The following is a 15,158-nucleotide window of genomic DNA, read 5'->3' as shown; positions in this document are numbered from 1 at the left end:
GTGCAATACTCTTGCTTTTTAAATTATGAATTAAAAAAACGACAGAACAAGCTTTTGAGTTACAACAATTAGTTCATTAGTTATTTCTTCATGTTCCTGTCTTTGTGTGTGTGTGTGTGTGTGGGGGGGGGGGTATATGCAAATAATGTGTATTATTAATATACACTGCCCCTTTTTAAATAAACAAAGTACCTTAGAATCTGAGAACAATATTTTTTCAAGTGCTTATACCTACATTGGACAGAAAGTAGAACAGGACTTTTTGTGTTGCTGAGATTGTGCCCAAATAAATGCAGGAGAATTGTCTAAATGTTAAACTAAGGAGTTTAAGTGTGCAAGCAGAGTTGCCTTAACTTCTGTCTTGTTCTCTCCTTTGTATCATCCAAAGCAAGGCCTCTAAAGCTGAATAGCTGCTGTTGAAATTCCACACTTGTTGCCTCCCATTTTCCTCATTGGTATTCAGGAAAGCAGCATGGTGTCCCTGGGGTATTCAGCTCTGTCCCTCTCTGTGATTGTATGTGTGTGTAGTTGTACATTTGTCTTTGTAAGGACCAGTTTTGTTTTAGTCAATTTTTGTAAAATAAGAAGATTTTGGATCATTTATTAACTTTAAATTTGTTGAACAGTTTTATGGTTGAGTTTGGACATAGGATTGAGTTGCATTCGGAGTTTAATTTGGAATAAATGGCTGCATGTGTGTGTGTGTGTGTGTGTGTGTGTGTGAAAGGAGAGGGGAGTACCATGACCCTGAGTTCAGGCAGAGACAAAGCTTCCTTTAAGGCCTCATCATCATTCCCGGCACTCATCCCAGAAAGAAGCCTCACAGGTGCACAAATCCCGAACATTTATCAAGGAGGCTCCTGTACCCCACATGTTGTAATATTTTAAAAGTTGAATCATTTCAATTTAATATGAATGTAGTGGCTATCATTCTAACAGCTGCCTGATGACATAATAACCTAATAAATATAATGAAATGCACTACGAATTAAAAATATCTAATTAAATTAAAAAAACTGGAGTATTACATGTTACTACAAAAGATTGTATTTAAAGTTTAATGAACATAGGCAATTATATGACTATTGTAGTTATTGCATTATTCCTTTTGTCAAAGGTTATTATATTATACATCATTATAATTACTGTTAAAGAATGTAAATTTCATGTTTTACTGTCCAACTGGAATTAATGCCAGTAGTAATCCAACTAATTTATATGGTGTTCAAATGATTTACTCTAGTCAGTAATACATTTTAAACATATAGTGTCTTGCACAAGTATTCGATTGAATGTTTCACATTTTGCACATTACAACCACAAACTTATATGTGTTTTATTGGGATTTGTTTTTATAATTTGCCAAATGATGTACCACATAAATGTGAAGCAGAAGAAAAATAACACATTGCTTATAAAATTGTTTTCCAAAACAAAAAAAAAGATAGTAATCTTAAGGGTGTGGTATGTATTTGTATTCAACCCCATGAGTCAATACTTTGTAGAACATTTTGCTGATTCCTCTTTGCAGTAGAACTCAGGCTCAATTAGAGGGAACTGAGAGTGGCTGTTGTCACAAATTCTCAGTTGGATTTAGACCTGGACTCTGACTGCGTTATTTTAACACATAAATATGATTTGATCTTTTGTTCCAAGGGAAATTAGAATTTTTAATACTGTCTGATACCACATTTATATTTAATATATTATATGGTCCTTGTTTCTTATGGTTTTTATTGTCTAATTCTGTCTGTGTTTGCATCTATCTATCTATCTATCTATCTATCTATCTATCTATCTATCTATCTATCTATCTATCTATCTATCTATCTATCTATCTATCTATCTATCTATCTATCTATCTATCTATCTATCTATCTATCTATCTATCTATCTATCTATCTATCTATCTATCTATCTATCTATCTATCTATCTATCTATCTATCTATCTATCTATCTATCTATCTATCTATCTATCTATCTATCTATCTATCTATCTATCTATCTATCTATCTATCTATCTATCTATCTATCTATCTATCTATCTATCTATCTATCTATCTATCTATCTATCTATCTATCTATCTATCTATCTATCTATCTATCTATCTATCTATCTATCTATCTATCTATCTATCTATCTATCTATCTATCTATCTATCTATCTATCTATCTATCTATCTATCTATCTATCTATCTCTGAACAGAGCCTCTTCTTTCACAACAATGGCTTTCTTCTTTCCAGTTTTCCATTAAGACCAGGTATTGTCCTGTCAGCAGATTCTGCTGTGTTCCTTGGTCTTCATGATGTTGTTTGTTCACAAAGTTCTCTAACAAACCTCAGAGGCCTTCACACAACAGCTGTATTTATACTGAGAATAAATATATACGTGGACTCTTGTAAATACATGACTTCTGAAGGCAATTTGTTCCCTTGGATGATTTTCAGGGTTAACAAGTTTTAGGGACAGAATTGAAATGCAGGCTACAGTTTTTAGATTTCTTTTTGTAAAATATATCAAAAACTGTGTATCAGTTTCCTTCTGCTTCACAATTATATGATACTCTGTGTTGTTATATCACAAAGATACTCTTTGCTCAGTGTTGCATTTATTTTTCTGGATGCATTTACAAAAAATAAATGAAAGCTTTACATTAATAAAATTATATATGTCCCACATGTCAATGAGCCGTAGGTTTAGATGGAAAATACATCATGCGGACAGAGGCTGACACTCCACAGAACGCTCCTGTGATTTATCAACCTAAGATATGTGGGTACATGTACTGTATAATCGATGGGTAATATACTGTAATTAATATGCAGAGGAGCTCTGTGCCCCCATGCATTTTCTTCAGGCTGCTCTTAATGTGTAGTACTGTAAAGACACATCTATGCCACTGCATATGCAGAGTCATTATTACTCACTCAAATAGGATGTGATATGTGTGATCACTTCATTTCATGTCAGCAAATATATTTCCTCGCTTCCAGTACATTTCAAGTGTTCCTGTGTGTATTTTTGCAGAACATAACAGAGAGAAGACAGAGGGAGAGAGATAGAAGTCAGCAGAGAGAGGCAATTTTATTTCTTTTCATTCTTCACCCCACTTACTCTTTCTTCCTTATCTCATTACAGCAATGATATGGGGAGAGATAAAGAAATGATAGAAATGTTAATCACAACCTTGTCATATCAAGCTTCTGCATTTTTACATCACAGACATCATGAGGAAATATTCTCCTCTGTGGTGGCATATTATGGTTTTCATAAACCTGGCACCCTTGCTGTAGGAATGGGAGAGGATGCAGAGGCAAAGCAGGTCAGTTTCATGCATGATTATTAGATGCATATCTCTTATTTCTTTTTGATGCCCACAGCTTTCAGTCCTAGTTTACTCAGCAATATTTGGCATCTTGTCTGACAGTTTAATTTAAATCTCAAGTTTTATTTTTGTCTGCTCTTTAATACACTAAAACAAATTATGCAAGCCACATTTGTTTGCTGGTGCTGTTTTTCCATGCAGAAACATTGGTTATTATGCACAAAATCCAGAAGGAGAAAGCTGTCAGAAGCAGTTCTCTATCATGTGTTTGTGAGGACACCTGCTGGGCAGTTCTTGCTACTGTTTCAGTTTATAACAAGCCAGGATGTGAGGCCTGCTCATTTAATTTAATATAGATGCATACAGTAACTCAAAACAAATTTTTTGTAATTTGCTCAGAGCTTTCTCTGATATGAATTTGCAATTTTTAAATGAACCGTATACCAAAAAATACACCTGAGGCAAACACGCTTTTTTTTGGGCACTTTTATTGAAATGTCCTCTTCTTTAGTTGTTCATCATGACCTGCAAAACACAGGCAGAAACAAACAAACAAACAAAAATTAAAGGGATAGTTCAGATTTTGTTCAATTGAGATTCTTTTAGGTGGTTATAAGCAGTCAAAATCCCAGGGAGCATTTTTTCTTTGGTTGAAAACAAATGCAATAATGTTCTAAGCAAACATGTGAGTGTATTTAGTTTAACATTTTTTTTTAATATAGTGTAATTATTTGATATACATTTCAAAATGTAAATATGTTTAGCCAAACCATGAAACACTGACACACAGAAAGATCTTATATATATACATACATACTGTAGGCCTAGAGCTATATATAGTCTAACTGATGTCTAGAAGAGGCCTCAATGTTGAAATCAGGTCTATGCTCCTGATACCTCTCTTTGTATCATAATTTAGTCCAAATCCAATTAAGCTAATCTCAGAGACTATAACTAACTGGTTTTCAGACAGGGGCCAAGACCAAAGTGGATGTCTGTGATCTTAAAACAATTCCAATCACAAAAAACGTAATAGCAGTTTCTGCTAACTCTATTGTATGAACTTAATCCATCATCATATTTGCATTGGAAATTGAGGTAAGAGTCGATGCTGTACCAATGACCTGCATATATGAAACACGTACTAAAAACAGAAGTATTTTCTGTTAGAGTAACTGTCTTATGAGGCTGTGTAAAAATCAATAAAATCATCCCAACTAAAACCCTTTATTATTTGGTTTGGTTTTTACCTTTGCCTTTCTATTAGACCGAAAGTGCTTTACATGTTCTTCTCTCAGGATATTTTTTGCTCTGGAAGCAAAACCCATTTGTGACACATCTGATCTTAAATGTTTTTCCTGTGCAGAGATTTGTTAGTTTGTGTCTAAATAGCCACAGAATGCAAACCTGACAACAGATAAAAGGTTTATAGTATAGCCTTAGCATAAACTACCTCTTTTGGACTAGCCGTTTGCTTCAGCCTCAAGAACCAACTAATTTGGATTTACACTACCACTCGAAGGTTTGGATACACCTTTGTCATTTATTGACTTTTTCTTGTTTTTATTACTCGCTACTTTGTAGGCACATAGTGAAGGTCTCAAAACTATGAAGCAAAAGTATATGGAATTATGTAGCCCACAAAAAGTTGTGAAATACTGTAACTCAAAACATCTTTTATATTTTAGATTCTTCAAAATAGCCCCTCCGCCCTTGCTTTACTTTATGCTTTGCACGCTCTTGGCATTGTCTTGATGAGCTGCATGTGGTAGTCACCTGAAATGGTTTTCCAACAGTCTTGAAGGAGTTCCCAGAGGTAGTAGTAAAAAAGACAAATCCTTGAATGAGAAGGTGGGTCCAAACTTTTAACTGTTAGTGTATAATAACTGAAAATATGAAGAGAGTTATCCACTGCAGGTAAGATAAATTAACCTTTATGTTTAACCTTTTAAAAAAAAAAAACTTCAAAAATCCAAAACTATAACTAAAATATCACTTCATTTATCATTTCGGGGGGAAAAAATATCATGATAAAAATTTTTATTTATCACGATATTGATCAACTCTAATTAATGATGTCTGCAGAGCACAAACACTAATAGTATGGTTGAAATGTGTACTTTTACCCCCCATCTGTGCCTTGATCTTGAACTCTCTCACTGATCCCCCACAGTCTGTCAGCATTTGATCATATTCCTCCTCAACCCTCACTACCAGCATTAGCTCCCCACGGGCCTGTGTGTTGAGCCCACTCCTCTACACATTGTACACTGGCCACCCCAGCAACAAAGTTATTAAGTTTGCTGATGTTGCAACTTTGGCAGGGCTGAATAATCAATCACTGAACATTAACAAGACAAAATAAATGGTGATAGACTTCAGAATAAAGAGTAAGGAACAGAACCGCCGTTACATTAATGGAGTCCAGGTAGAGAGGGTCTCCACTTTCAAGCTGCTGGAGATTCATAGCACCAACAACCTGATCTGGATGGTCAACACCCAGGCCATATTCAAAACATCCCAGCAGAGACTCAGCAGCCTTTCTGAGACTGCTGAACAATGTGGCGTTAAAAAGCAAGCTGCTGGTTACTCAACTATTGACAGTGTTCTGTCATACTGCTTAAAAGTTTGGTAACCTGGTCAGAAAACCCTACAGAGGGTGGAAAAGATCATTTATTGCTCCCTGCCCTCCCTGGATTATCGCTTATATTGCTAATGTATTTGCAAATCAAGAAAATTCTTCAGGATTTATCCCACCCGTAACACTGTCTGTTCTCCTTACTGCCCTCAGGGAAGTGCTTCAGAAGCCTGTAGAGCAGGACAAAAGGCAGACAGCTCCCATCCTTGGGCCATAAGAACTGTGAAGTCCTCTTTCCACAACCTGTCACTTTCCCTGCATCTTTATTAATGTTATCTTCAGCCAAAGAGGTTGTGTGATCGCCGCCTGGCACATTGCAAGCAATCGCTTCATGCATTTTTATGTACTGGACTTTTTATTAATAATAGAATTTTAGATATTTATTTAATGTACTTTTAGTCTGATGTTTATGTTTTGATCGAGTGCACCACTGATGCCTACTTAATTGCGATGTATTTTTGTACACAATGACAATAAAGTCTTCAGTTCAATTCACTGTTCCATATTGGTGGATACAAAAATGTGATTCAATGCAATAATTGTGTTCTGATTTATAGAACTTAATGTAACTGGTGTACTGAAGTAGTCTATTGATAATGGGTAAGTTTTATTTTAGAACAGTATTTGAGTTATTGGGGCTCTGACTGTATGCAGAGGTAAATGTATAGCTTTGAAAATATTTTTTATAAATATTAGTATAATTGTTTCAAGAAATACCAACACATATTCTAATAAATATTTAAGTCCACACAGCCCCTCATTTTACCTGGTCAATCCAGTTGTTAAAAGCAGAGACTCTGGTAAAAACAGTGGGTTTCTTCTCGTAGTTGCAGCCAAGGCCAGACACAAAGCTGGCAATGCCGTGGACCTCCCAAACACCTTCGGCATTCTTACAATTCAGAGGGCCACCGGAGTCACCCTGAACAGGGAGATTTAGAAAAGGGGTTTATGTTTTATTCAACTTAAGTAGCTACCAAAAGATTGACCAGCAAGAAAAATACAGGAAAAAATCACTATATGTTTATTGAATTATTGGCATCAGTGAACAAAAATATGTTTGAGGGAAAATTATTCTGTTTCATTTCAGTTGGATCCCAATTGGTTTTTTCCTGCATGTCTTCAAAACCAGTTTTTCTAATCACTGGTCAGGCATTTTGAAGGAATAAACAACAAAAATCAAATCACATAACTGTTGAAATAATCATCTTCCTCCTTATGCACATTTTCAAACACAGTGCACACTTACGTTGCATCCAGCCACAATTCCATCCCCACCGGCACACACCATGCTGGTCCTAACAGCAATGCCCCACCAGTCAGACTGGGAGCAGGTGGCATGGTCAGCCACAGGCATCAAAGCCTGCTGCAGCTTATCAGCTATGGGGCCTCCGGCTAAAACACACAGGCAGAGTCTATTACCATCATACATAAACTCGCTGGCTGTCAAAGCTGCTTTACAGGAGCTCCCCGAGAGCCAAATTCACAGTCTGACCCAAATTTTCAATTTAGAAGTAATCCCCCTGCTGAAAAGTTTCAGCTCAAATCTCATGCAGGTGATTTTTCCTCCCAACTTCCCAAATATCTCAGGTTAACCCTCACTGTTTATGGATACAGCCACAGTGGCTAAACTTGATCTAAACATGCTAATAGAAGTGATATAACATAAACTGGGAGGAAACTTACTGTACACTCTGCCCCAGCCAGTGATGTAACAGGGGTAGAGGTTGGCAAGCAAAGTGCCTGGAGCCGGGATACATCCCAACTGCACCTGATCACTCAAAGTCACAAGCTCAGACAACTTAATCAGAGCAATGTCGTTACTGCAAGGAAGACAGACACAGAGACAAAGGCTTAGAGGGAATCATCTTCTACAACCTAAGACACTGGAGAGCTCGATAAGGGAATTACTGCAATAAAAAACACAATAATATTGTATACCAAATGCTAATTAAACATTTTGATTTGAATTTAATTGAAGATGTTGGTTGTTCTCATATGTTGTGTGGTGTTCAGCAGAGAACAGTAAAGCTAACATGTTCATACTAAATGCATTATGAATGAATACATCAAATTACTAAATGTTAAGTAGTTTCATAACTTTGTGGGTGAGAAATGCTCTTTGTTTAAGCAAAATTTTAAGTTTGTATCCAGATTTACGTAGTTTAGCAATAGGTCGAATGCTGATGTTAAACTCTGCTCAACCCTGGAGCACTTGTTGCAAATGAACATTAAGGACAAGGTTTACGTGCCACCTCGTAAAAATTTGTTTTAGGTTTATTACAATTTCAGTAGCAAGTCATGCTTTTACTAGCTTAACAGAACTAATGCTAAAGTCAAACCTGCTTGCCAGCAGTTTCTTAACCCTGAGGCAGTCGTTAATAATTAATGGTAGCCCTGAAGATCTACTGGTCTGTGATTTGTATTTTATTTTATCAGAATCAATAAAGGTTACTCTTCAACTGAACTCAACCATAGCCATTTTTGGTGTAATTGTTTTATTCACCACATTTTTAGCTTGAGTGAGAACTACTACAACGGAGGTTAATAAAGTCACCAAAAGTATCAGTGTGGCTTAATGACTTCATGCAGTGCATTCAATTGGAGAGAAATAAAAAATGGTCTCAGGGGCTCCGAAGACTAATTATTTTCTGTTTAGAACCAGTTATGTCATATTTGAGTAAACTAGAAATGGCACTCTCTTAGAATCCCTCTTAATATTTGAAGCACTTTTTATACAGGTCCTTCTCAAAATATTAGCATATTGTGATAAAGTTCATTATTTTCCATAATGTCATGATGAAAATTTAACATTCATATATTTTAGATTCATTGCACACTAACTGAAATATTTCAGGTCTTTCATTGTTTTAATATGGATGATTGTGGCATACAGCTCATGAAAACCCAAAATTCCTATCTCACAAAATTAGCATATTTCATCCGACCAAAAAAAGAAAAGTGTTTTTAATACAAAAAACGTCAACCTTCAAATAATCATGTACAGTTATGCACTCAATACTTGGTCGGGAATCCTTTTGCAGAAATGACTGCTTCAATGCGTCAAAAGTACTTTGGATCACTGAGCAACAGTCCAGTGCTGCTTCCCTGTAGCCCGGGTCTGGGGAATGCAGCACCTGTAGCCCATTTCCTGCACACGCCTGTGCACGGTGGCTCTGGATGTTTCTACTCCAGACTCAGTCCACTGCTTCCGCAGGTCCCCCAAGGTCTGGAATCGGCCCTTCTCCAAAATCTTCCTCAGGGTCCGGTCACCTCTTCTCGTTGTGCAGTGTTTTCTGCCACATTTTTTCCTTCCCACAGACTTCCCACTGAGGTGCCTTGATACAGCACTCTGGGAACAGCCTATTCGTTCAGAAATTTATTTCTGTGTCTTACCCTCTTGCTTGAGGGTGTCAATAGTGGCCTTCTGGACAGCAGTCAGGTCGGCAGTCTTACCCATGATTGGGGTTTTGAGTGATGAACCAGGCTGGGAGTTTTAAAGGCCTCAGGAATCTTTTGCAGGTGTTCAGAGTTAACACGTTGATTCAGATGATTAGGTTCATAGCTCATTTAGAGACCCTTTTAATGATATGCTAATTTTGTGAAATAGGAATTTTGGGTTTTAATGAGCTGTATGCCACAATCATCCGTATTAAGACAATAAAAGACCTGAAATATTTCAGTTAGTGTGCAATGAATCTAAAATATATGAATGTTAAATTTTCATCATGACATTATGGAAAATAATGAACTTTATCACAATATGCTGATATTTTGAGAAGGACCTGTATATGTAAGTTTTGCTTTTTGAGTTCATTCATCAAAGCTCTTAGTTTTTTATTTACTTTTCATTACTTTTTTTTGGAATGTACAACCTCGTTAATGAAAACATTTTTAAATAATCGTTTAACGATTATTAGTAAACTTTGTTCCAGATTTATTTTGCAACTCTGCCTTATGTGTGAAAATGTTGTGCTACTAATGTTCAATAAAAAAGAAAGTGGTCTATTTAAAAAACAATGAATGGCAGATGCTACCCATGTTCATCAAGAAAAGCTTCACATGTCAGCTTATAAAAATTTATTTAAACGGTTAATTACTATTTTAGTATTCTTTATGCCTTTATTAGTTTGGCAACTGCTCTAAAAATAAAGTCAAACATGCCAGCAAGCTTAGCTTTTTAAACTTAAGGCAGTTGATGCCAATAAACACACATCTTACCTGTGGTCATCAGGTAAAATGTTTAGGAAATCAGTACATTTTTGGAATATAGTTTTTTGAAAGCATTATCCAACAGACTATTTGGTTGATTTAAAACAGGTCCTCTCATCTTAAGCTAAATCAAAAATGGTAATGTCAGACCATAATTTCAGCAAGAAGCCCTGGCTAGGTTGTCAACAGGAATGAAGAAAATTCTGAGTATTCTGAGAATGTTTACCTTACGTTATCATCAGAAATACTTTGACCCAGAACAGCAAATACAAAGCCGTTATTGAAGAGACAGCAAATAGCAGCTCCAGACTCAGTAGAATAACTTGAAGTTAAAGATTTTAGAGAATTTTACTAGTTCATTTTAGTGTCTTTTAGTTGTTAGACTTAATTAGAAGTACAACTTCACGAAATTTGCCCCATTAATGTCAGTGATGAGAGAATGATCTTATTTCAAGAAATTGTGGTAAAAGTCCAGCTTTGTGTTCAAAGGCAGCCAAAATAATGTATTACTAGAGTTACGCCTATTTACAGTAGAAAACAAGGTTATGTTCGTCGCCCCCTTTACTCTTTGCACTGGCTTTTTGTTGTTGGTTGGTTTTTTTTACCCGAAGGCTACGAAGATGGGGTTCCACTTCTCATGGACGATGATCTTCTCAGGCAGGATGGCCTTGGAGCCATCCTCCTCCTCGATCAGGTTGTATTTGCCCACAAACACCCTGTAGGAGAACTGGGTGCTGTAAGAGAAAACAGATTGTTGAGGCCAAAGGCAAACCATACAGAGGGTTTAGTAAACAGTTGAGTGATTTGATTAATTTGGTGTGATTGAGCTTTTGTGAGGAGGATAAAATAAATAAACTTTGATGGTGAGTTGAATTTGCAGTTTCATTTTTCAAAATGGGAAAATTAAACCTTTTGGGGCTGAAGTTTAACAGGCAATGCAGTGTAGAATAAATACAGAATAAGCGAGCTTTGTGCAATGATGGTTGTATTCCTGGGTTTGTTTTTTTTATGCTACTCAGCTGCTCGTACTTGATGCAATGTGCAGCAGTCATGACCCAGTTGGCAGCAATTAGAGATCCTCCACAAGTGTGCCTCCACTCGCCGTCCTTTTCATACTGCAGAGAGATCTAAAAAAGGGACAACAGGAAAAATATGCAAATAAGTGGACTGTCCTTCCTTGGATGGATGTTATAGATTCCTGTTTAAACACTTGCAAAAACCTACATAATTGCAGGATTTTCAACAGTCACTGGGTTTGATGTCTGATAGCCAGATGCTGAACCCAGAACTGCATCAAAGTGAACATAAAAACACAGACAGATGTGTATGCAGCATACCTGCCAGGGCCAACTGTGGGGCTTGGCATCCACTCCGTTGACCACACGGGAAGTGAGGGGCTCAATGGGAGGTGTGCCACACCCAAGGGCTGAAGGAAGAGGATATTATATATATATAGATAGATATATATATACATTCTAAAAAAGTGCAAAGTATTCCTCTTCAGCAAAGAATCACAAAGGACTTGCTCACTGTGTGCTGATGAGCAAATGCAATACAGAAACAATTAACCACAGAAATAGAAAATACCAGATGTTCTTACCGCCAGCAATGAGTACCGAGGCCAGCACGATGGGGATCATCTTGATTGATGCTTCTGCTGAGGGACGGCAGGACGCAGACACTCTCTTTTAAACTTTCCACCTCAGGCAGCTCTCGCTCTGAGCACAGCAGCACACTCTCCAATTGGCCTGTAGTGGCCTCGTGAGGGTGTAGATGGACCAATGGCAGAGGGCCAGGAGTTTATATCACACAGGTGTGTTTTCTGGAACATTTCTCATGACGTCCCTGCAGCTTTAACACTAAATCATTAACTTTTTCATTAGTACAATTATTTATTCATTTACTTTTGGAACTTGGACATGAATGTATAAATATGTTTGTGCACCAAAGACAAGTTTCTGTATTCAACTCGGTTTAATAACCCTGGGACATCTGGAAATGCTACATAACAGCATGGGAACCCAGCATCTGGATTCTTGGCACTAAATTGTTTTTTTGTTTTTTTTTGGAATTGCTCTATGAAAAAAAGTGTTCTTAAATTACACATTAACAATGATCGACAGATCATTTTGTTGATGCAGAAAATGTGTTAATATATTAATTCATGCAGTGGTGTGACAAATTCTGCTGTGCCAGGACACCATATGTGTGGCAAAACCTTGCACTCATCACTTTTCACATTTCACATTTATCTATTATTTTCTGTGAAGCATATATTTCAATCTCCTGCAAAATACTCTGACCTAAACTTTTAGGATGTTGCTTTCATGATCTGGATGACAAGACCTGAAGAAAAAAGGCACACATTTAAAGGTAAGTGTTATGGTGTAACAAGCCTGATGGGACTCAGCATGCAGACTTAATAAATCTGTTAGAGTCTGTGAAAATGTGCCCCACCAAAATGCAGAAAAAAAGGAGAATAAATTGAAAACAGTGGTGAGAATGTGTAGAAAGCATGTGTGAGAATGTGTAAAATAAAACAACCCATTGGAATGGTTTAGATCAAAGCATCTTCATTTTAATGAACAGCTCAATCAAAGTTCGGACATAAAACACTTCTGTTCACAGGTTCTCTTTATCCAATTTGAATGACTTTGAAAGGTGTTGCTAAGAATAATAGGCAGAAATGTTATTCTCTTCATGTGCAAAATTGGTAGAGACATAGTCCAAAACCCTTTCTGCCTCCAGATGTGACATGCAATTTACCAAAGCCTTAATTAAAATTTTGTTCAGATCTTTGAAACGTTGTAAAACATTTTACAGGACAGTGTCCAGCACATATCTCTCCCTTTTACCTCTATTTTCTCATTAAAGAGCTTGTGACATTAATATGATATTGACACAAGATATTGAAGTAAGATGTCCAGCCAAAGGAAAAAAGGCCTGAAAACGATCTTCGTTAATAATGTTTTGCCGTAAAATATGTCAGCCTTACCTGAAATAGCTCCTTAATCCCTTTATTAAGTTTAAAACCTCTGATCTTGTAAATCTTCTATTTATCAGTGAAATATGTTTGTATCAAAGGCAGTCTGTCATGTTCTCATGACTTAGCAGGCAGAAAAGCCCATCGACTAAAGCCCTCCAGGGAAGTTGTAGCAGGTACACATCAGACTGTTTTCCCTATCAGAACAGCAGCTGAACTCTGAATGACACCACCATTTATGGTTGGTTTATATCATGTTGAGGCAATAAACACAGCACTGGTCATTGTCATTTTCTACATGTAGCAAAAGAGTAAGATTTTGCAGTATGCGTAAATATTATTGTGGCACACCAGTGGTATTGGCTGCTTCCAACTGTATGTGTGTGTTTCTTTTTTAGCTCATTTCTCCTGCATGCCATAGTTACCGGTGTCCCACCGCTAAGTCTAATATGTGTGCCATTCTGAGCCCTGTAATGTCCATACTATTTAACTTCCCTCACCACAACTGCATTTTACAGCGGCTGCCTTGTTTACCACAGCCTGCATGCTTAAAGCCAGAGGGCTAAAGTAAATCCATCACTTGTCTGTTAATGCTCATGCTAACAGAATGCCTTTCCTGCTCTCTCTTTGTGATTGTCAGTGCATCTGTTTATTTCATTTTACTGTCTACCTCTTTTTCTGTGCTACCCCTGTCTTGGAACTGTTAGGCTGGGAACAACTAACTTAATTAAATTTTATAAGCACAAATCATGACTCAACTGGTCTAATTTCAGGTCTTGTGCATACTTGCCAGATTTTCAATCTCTTTCACACTAGGGAGAAAGAAGGAGAACGTACAAGAGGAGTAAAAATAATGACTGGGTGTGGTCACAACACAGGCATAATTTTTTTTTTTGCTTAGATATGCTACCTTAAAAGCATATTTAGTTCTGCTCATGCACCAGAATATGATATTTACAACAATCTTTGCAGAGACATGCAGTTTTTTAAATGAGTAGTTTTGCCACTATGTTTATTCTGGCCATGTCCTAACTCTGTAACATGACATGCACACAGATCAGAATTATACACATAAATAGTGTCTTGGCAAGTTACTAATACTACATGAACTTGTTCACATTTAGTTCCATTACAACTACAAACTATTTTTGTGTGTGTGTGTCTATTTGGGGGGGTGGGGGGTGTGGGGGGGGGGGGGGGGGGGGGGGGGGGGGGGGGGGGATTATGGGGCAGATCACCGAAAAGTAGGGCATGTTTGTGAAGTGGGAGAAAAATGATGAAGGATATTCACAATGTTTTACTTTCAAATGTCTGAAAAACATGTATTCAGTTCTCTTTATTTGTATACCTCCCAAAAAAGTAGTGCAACAGGTTGCCTTTAGAAGTCACTTAAATTGGTAAATAGTCCCTTGCTAATGTCTGCAGATGATATTTGATGCCAGCTTAAATCCAGTTTTTCTCTGAAGGCCTTATGGGTTGTTAGAGGACATAAGTGAATAAAGAGCATCATCCAGCCCAAGGAAGACAGCAGACAGGTCAGGGAGAAAGTTATGGAGACGTTTATAACAGGGTAAGGTTATAAAACAGCATTCTGTATCTTAAACGTATCACAGAGCACTGTCCAATCCATAATCTTAAAAATGGAAAGATTAGGGCACAACTGTAAACTTACCAAAACATTGACGTCCAACTAAATCTAGCTGCTGTGCAAAAAGAGCACAATTCAGATAAGTAGCCAAGACGGTAACTGTAGAGGAGCTGCAATGATCCACAGCTCAGGTGGGAAAATCTATTGAAAGGACAAATGTAGGTGACAAAGCAGGCATGAAAGAAGATGCTCGGGTCAAATGAGACAAAAACTGAGCTTTCTGTCCTATGTGCAAAACACTGTGTGGTGGAAACCTAACACTGCACATCACCTTTCCCTCTGTAAAAAATGGTGGTGGCATCATCAGCTGAGGGGTTGTTTTGTTTTTCAGCAAGGCCATGTAAGCTGGTCA

The 15,158-nt window shown here is 37.1% G+C and overlaps 1 protein-coding gene across 1 annotated transcript; it reads right to left on the bottom strand.

Moving 5' to 3' along the window:
• Nucleotides 1-3,068: 3,068 nt before the first annotated feature.
• Nucleotides 3,069-11,912, bottom strand: ela3l (elastase 3 like). The gene is made up of 8 exons (XM_047381184.1): nucleotides 11,776-11,912; nucleotides 11,513-11,601; nucleotides 11,205-11,302; nucleotides 10,781-10,909; nucleotides 7,650-7,786; nucleotides 7,213-7,358; nucleotides 6,733-6,885; nucleotides 3,069-3,853 (listed from the first exon to the last, which is right to left on the bottom strand). The coding sequence occupies exons 1-8, from the start codon at nucleotides 11,813-11,815 to the stop codon at nucleotides 3,836-3,838; spliced, it is 810 nt and encodes a 269-aa protein (XP_047237140.1). The 5' UTR covers nucleotides 11,816-11,912; the 3' UTR covers nucleotides 3,069-3,835.
• Nucleotides 11,913-15,158: the final 3,246 nt, after the last annotated feature.

The sequence above is a fragment of the Girardinichthys multiradiatus genome, chromosome 12, assembly GCF_021462225.1.
Source record: "Girardinichthys multiradiatus isolate DD_20200921_A chromosome 12, DD_fGirMul_XY1, whole genome shotgun sequence".
Taxonomy (NCBI): Eukaryota; Metazoa; Chordata; class Actinopteri; order Cyprinodontiformes; family Goodeidae; genus Girardinichthys; species Girardinichthys multiradiatus.
This window is presented reverse-complemented; position numbering and strand designations above follow the sequence as displayed.

Coding starts and splice junctions, on each gene's coding strand:
- ela3l (XM_047381184.1), bottom strand. CDS start 11,815: ATGATCCCCATCGTGCTGGCCTCGGTACTCATTGCTGGCG. Junction 11,602..11,775: donor CTCGGTACTCATTGCTGGCG/GTAAGAACATCT, acceptor CTCTTCCTTCAG/CCCTTGGGTGTGGCACACCT. Junction 11,303..11,512: donor CCCACAGTTGGCCCTGGCAG/GTATGCTGCATA, acceptor TCCCTTTTTTAG/ATCTCTCTGCAGTATGAAAA.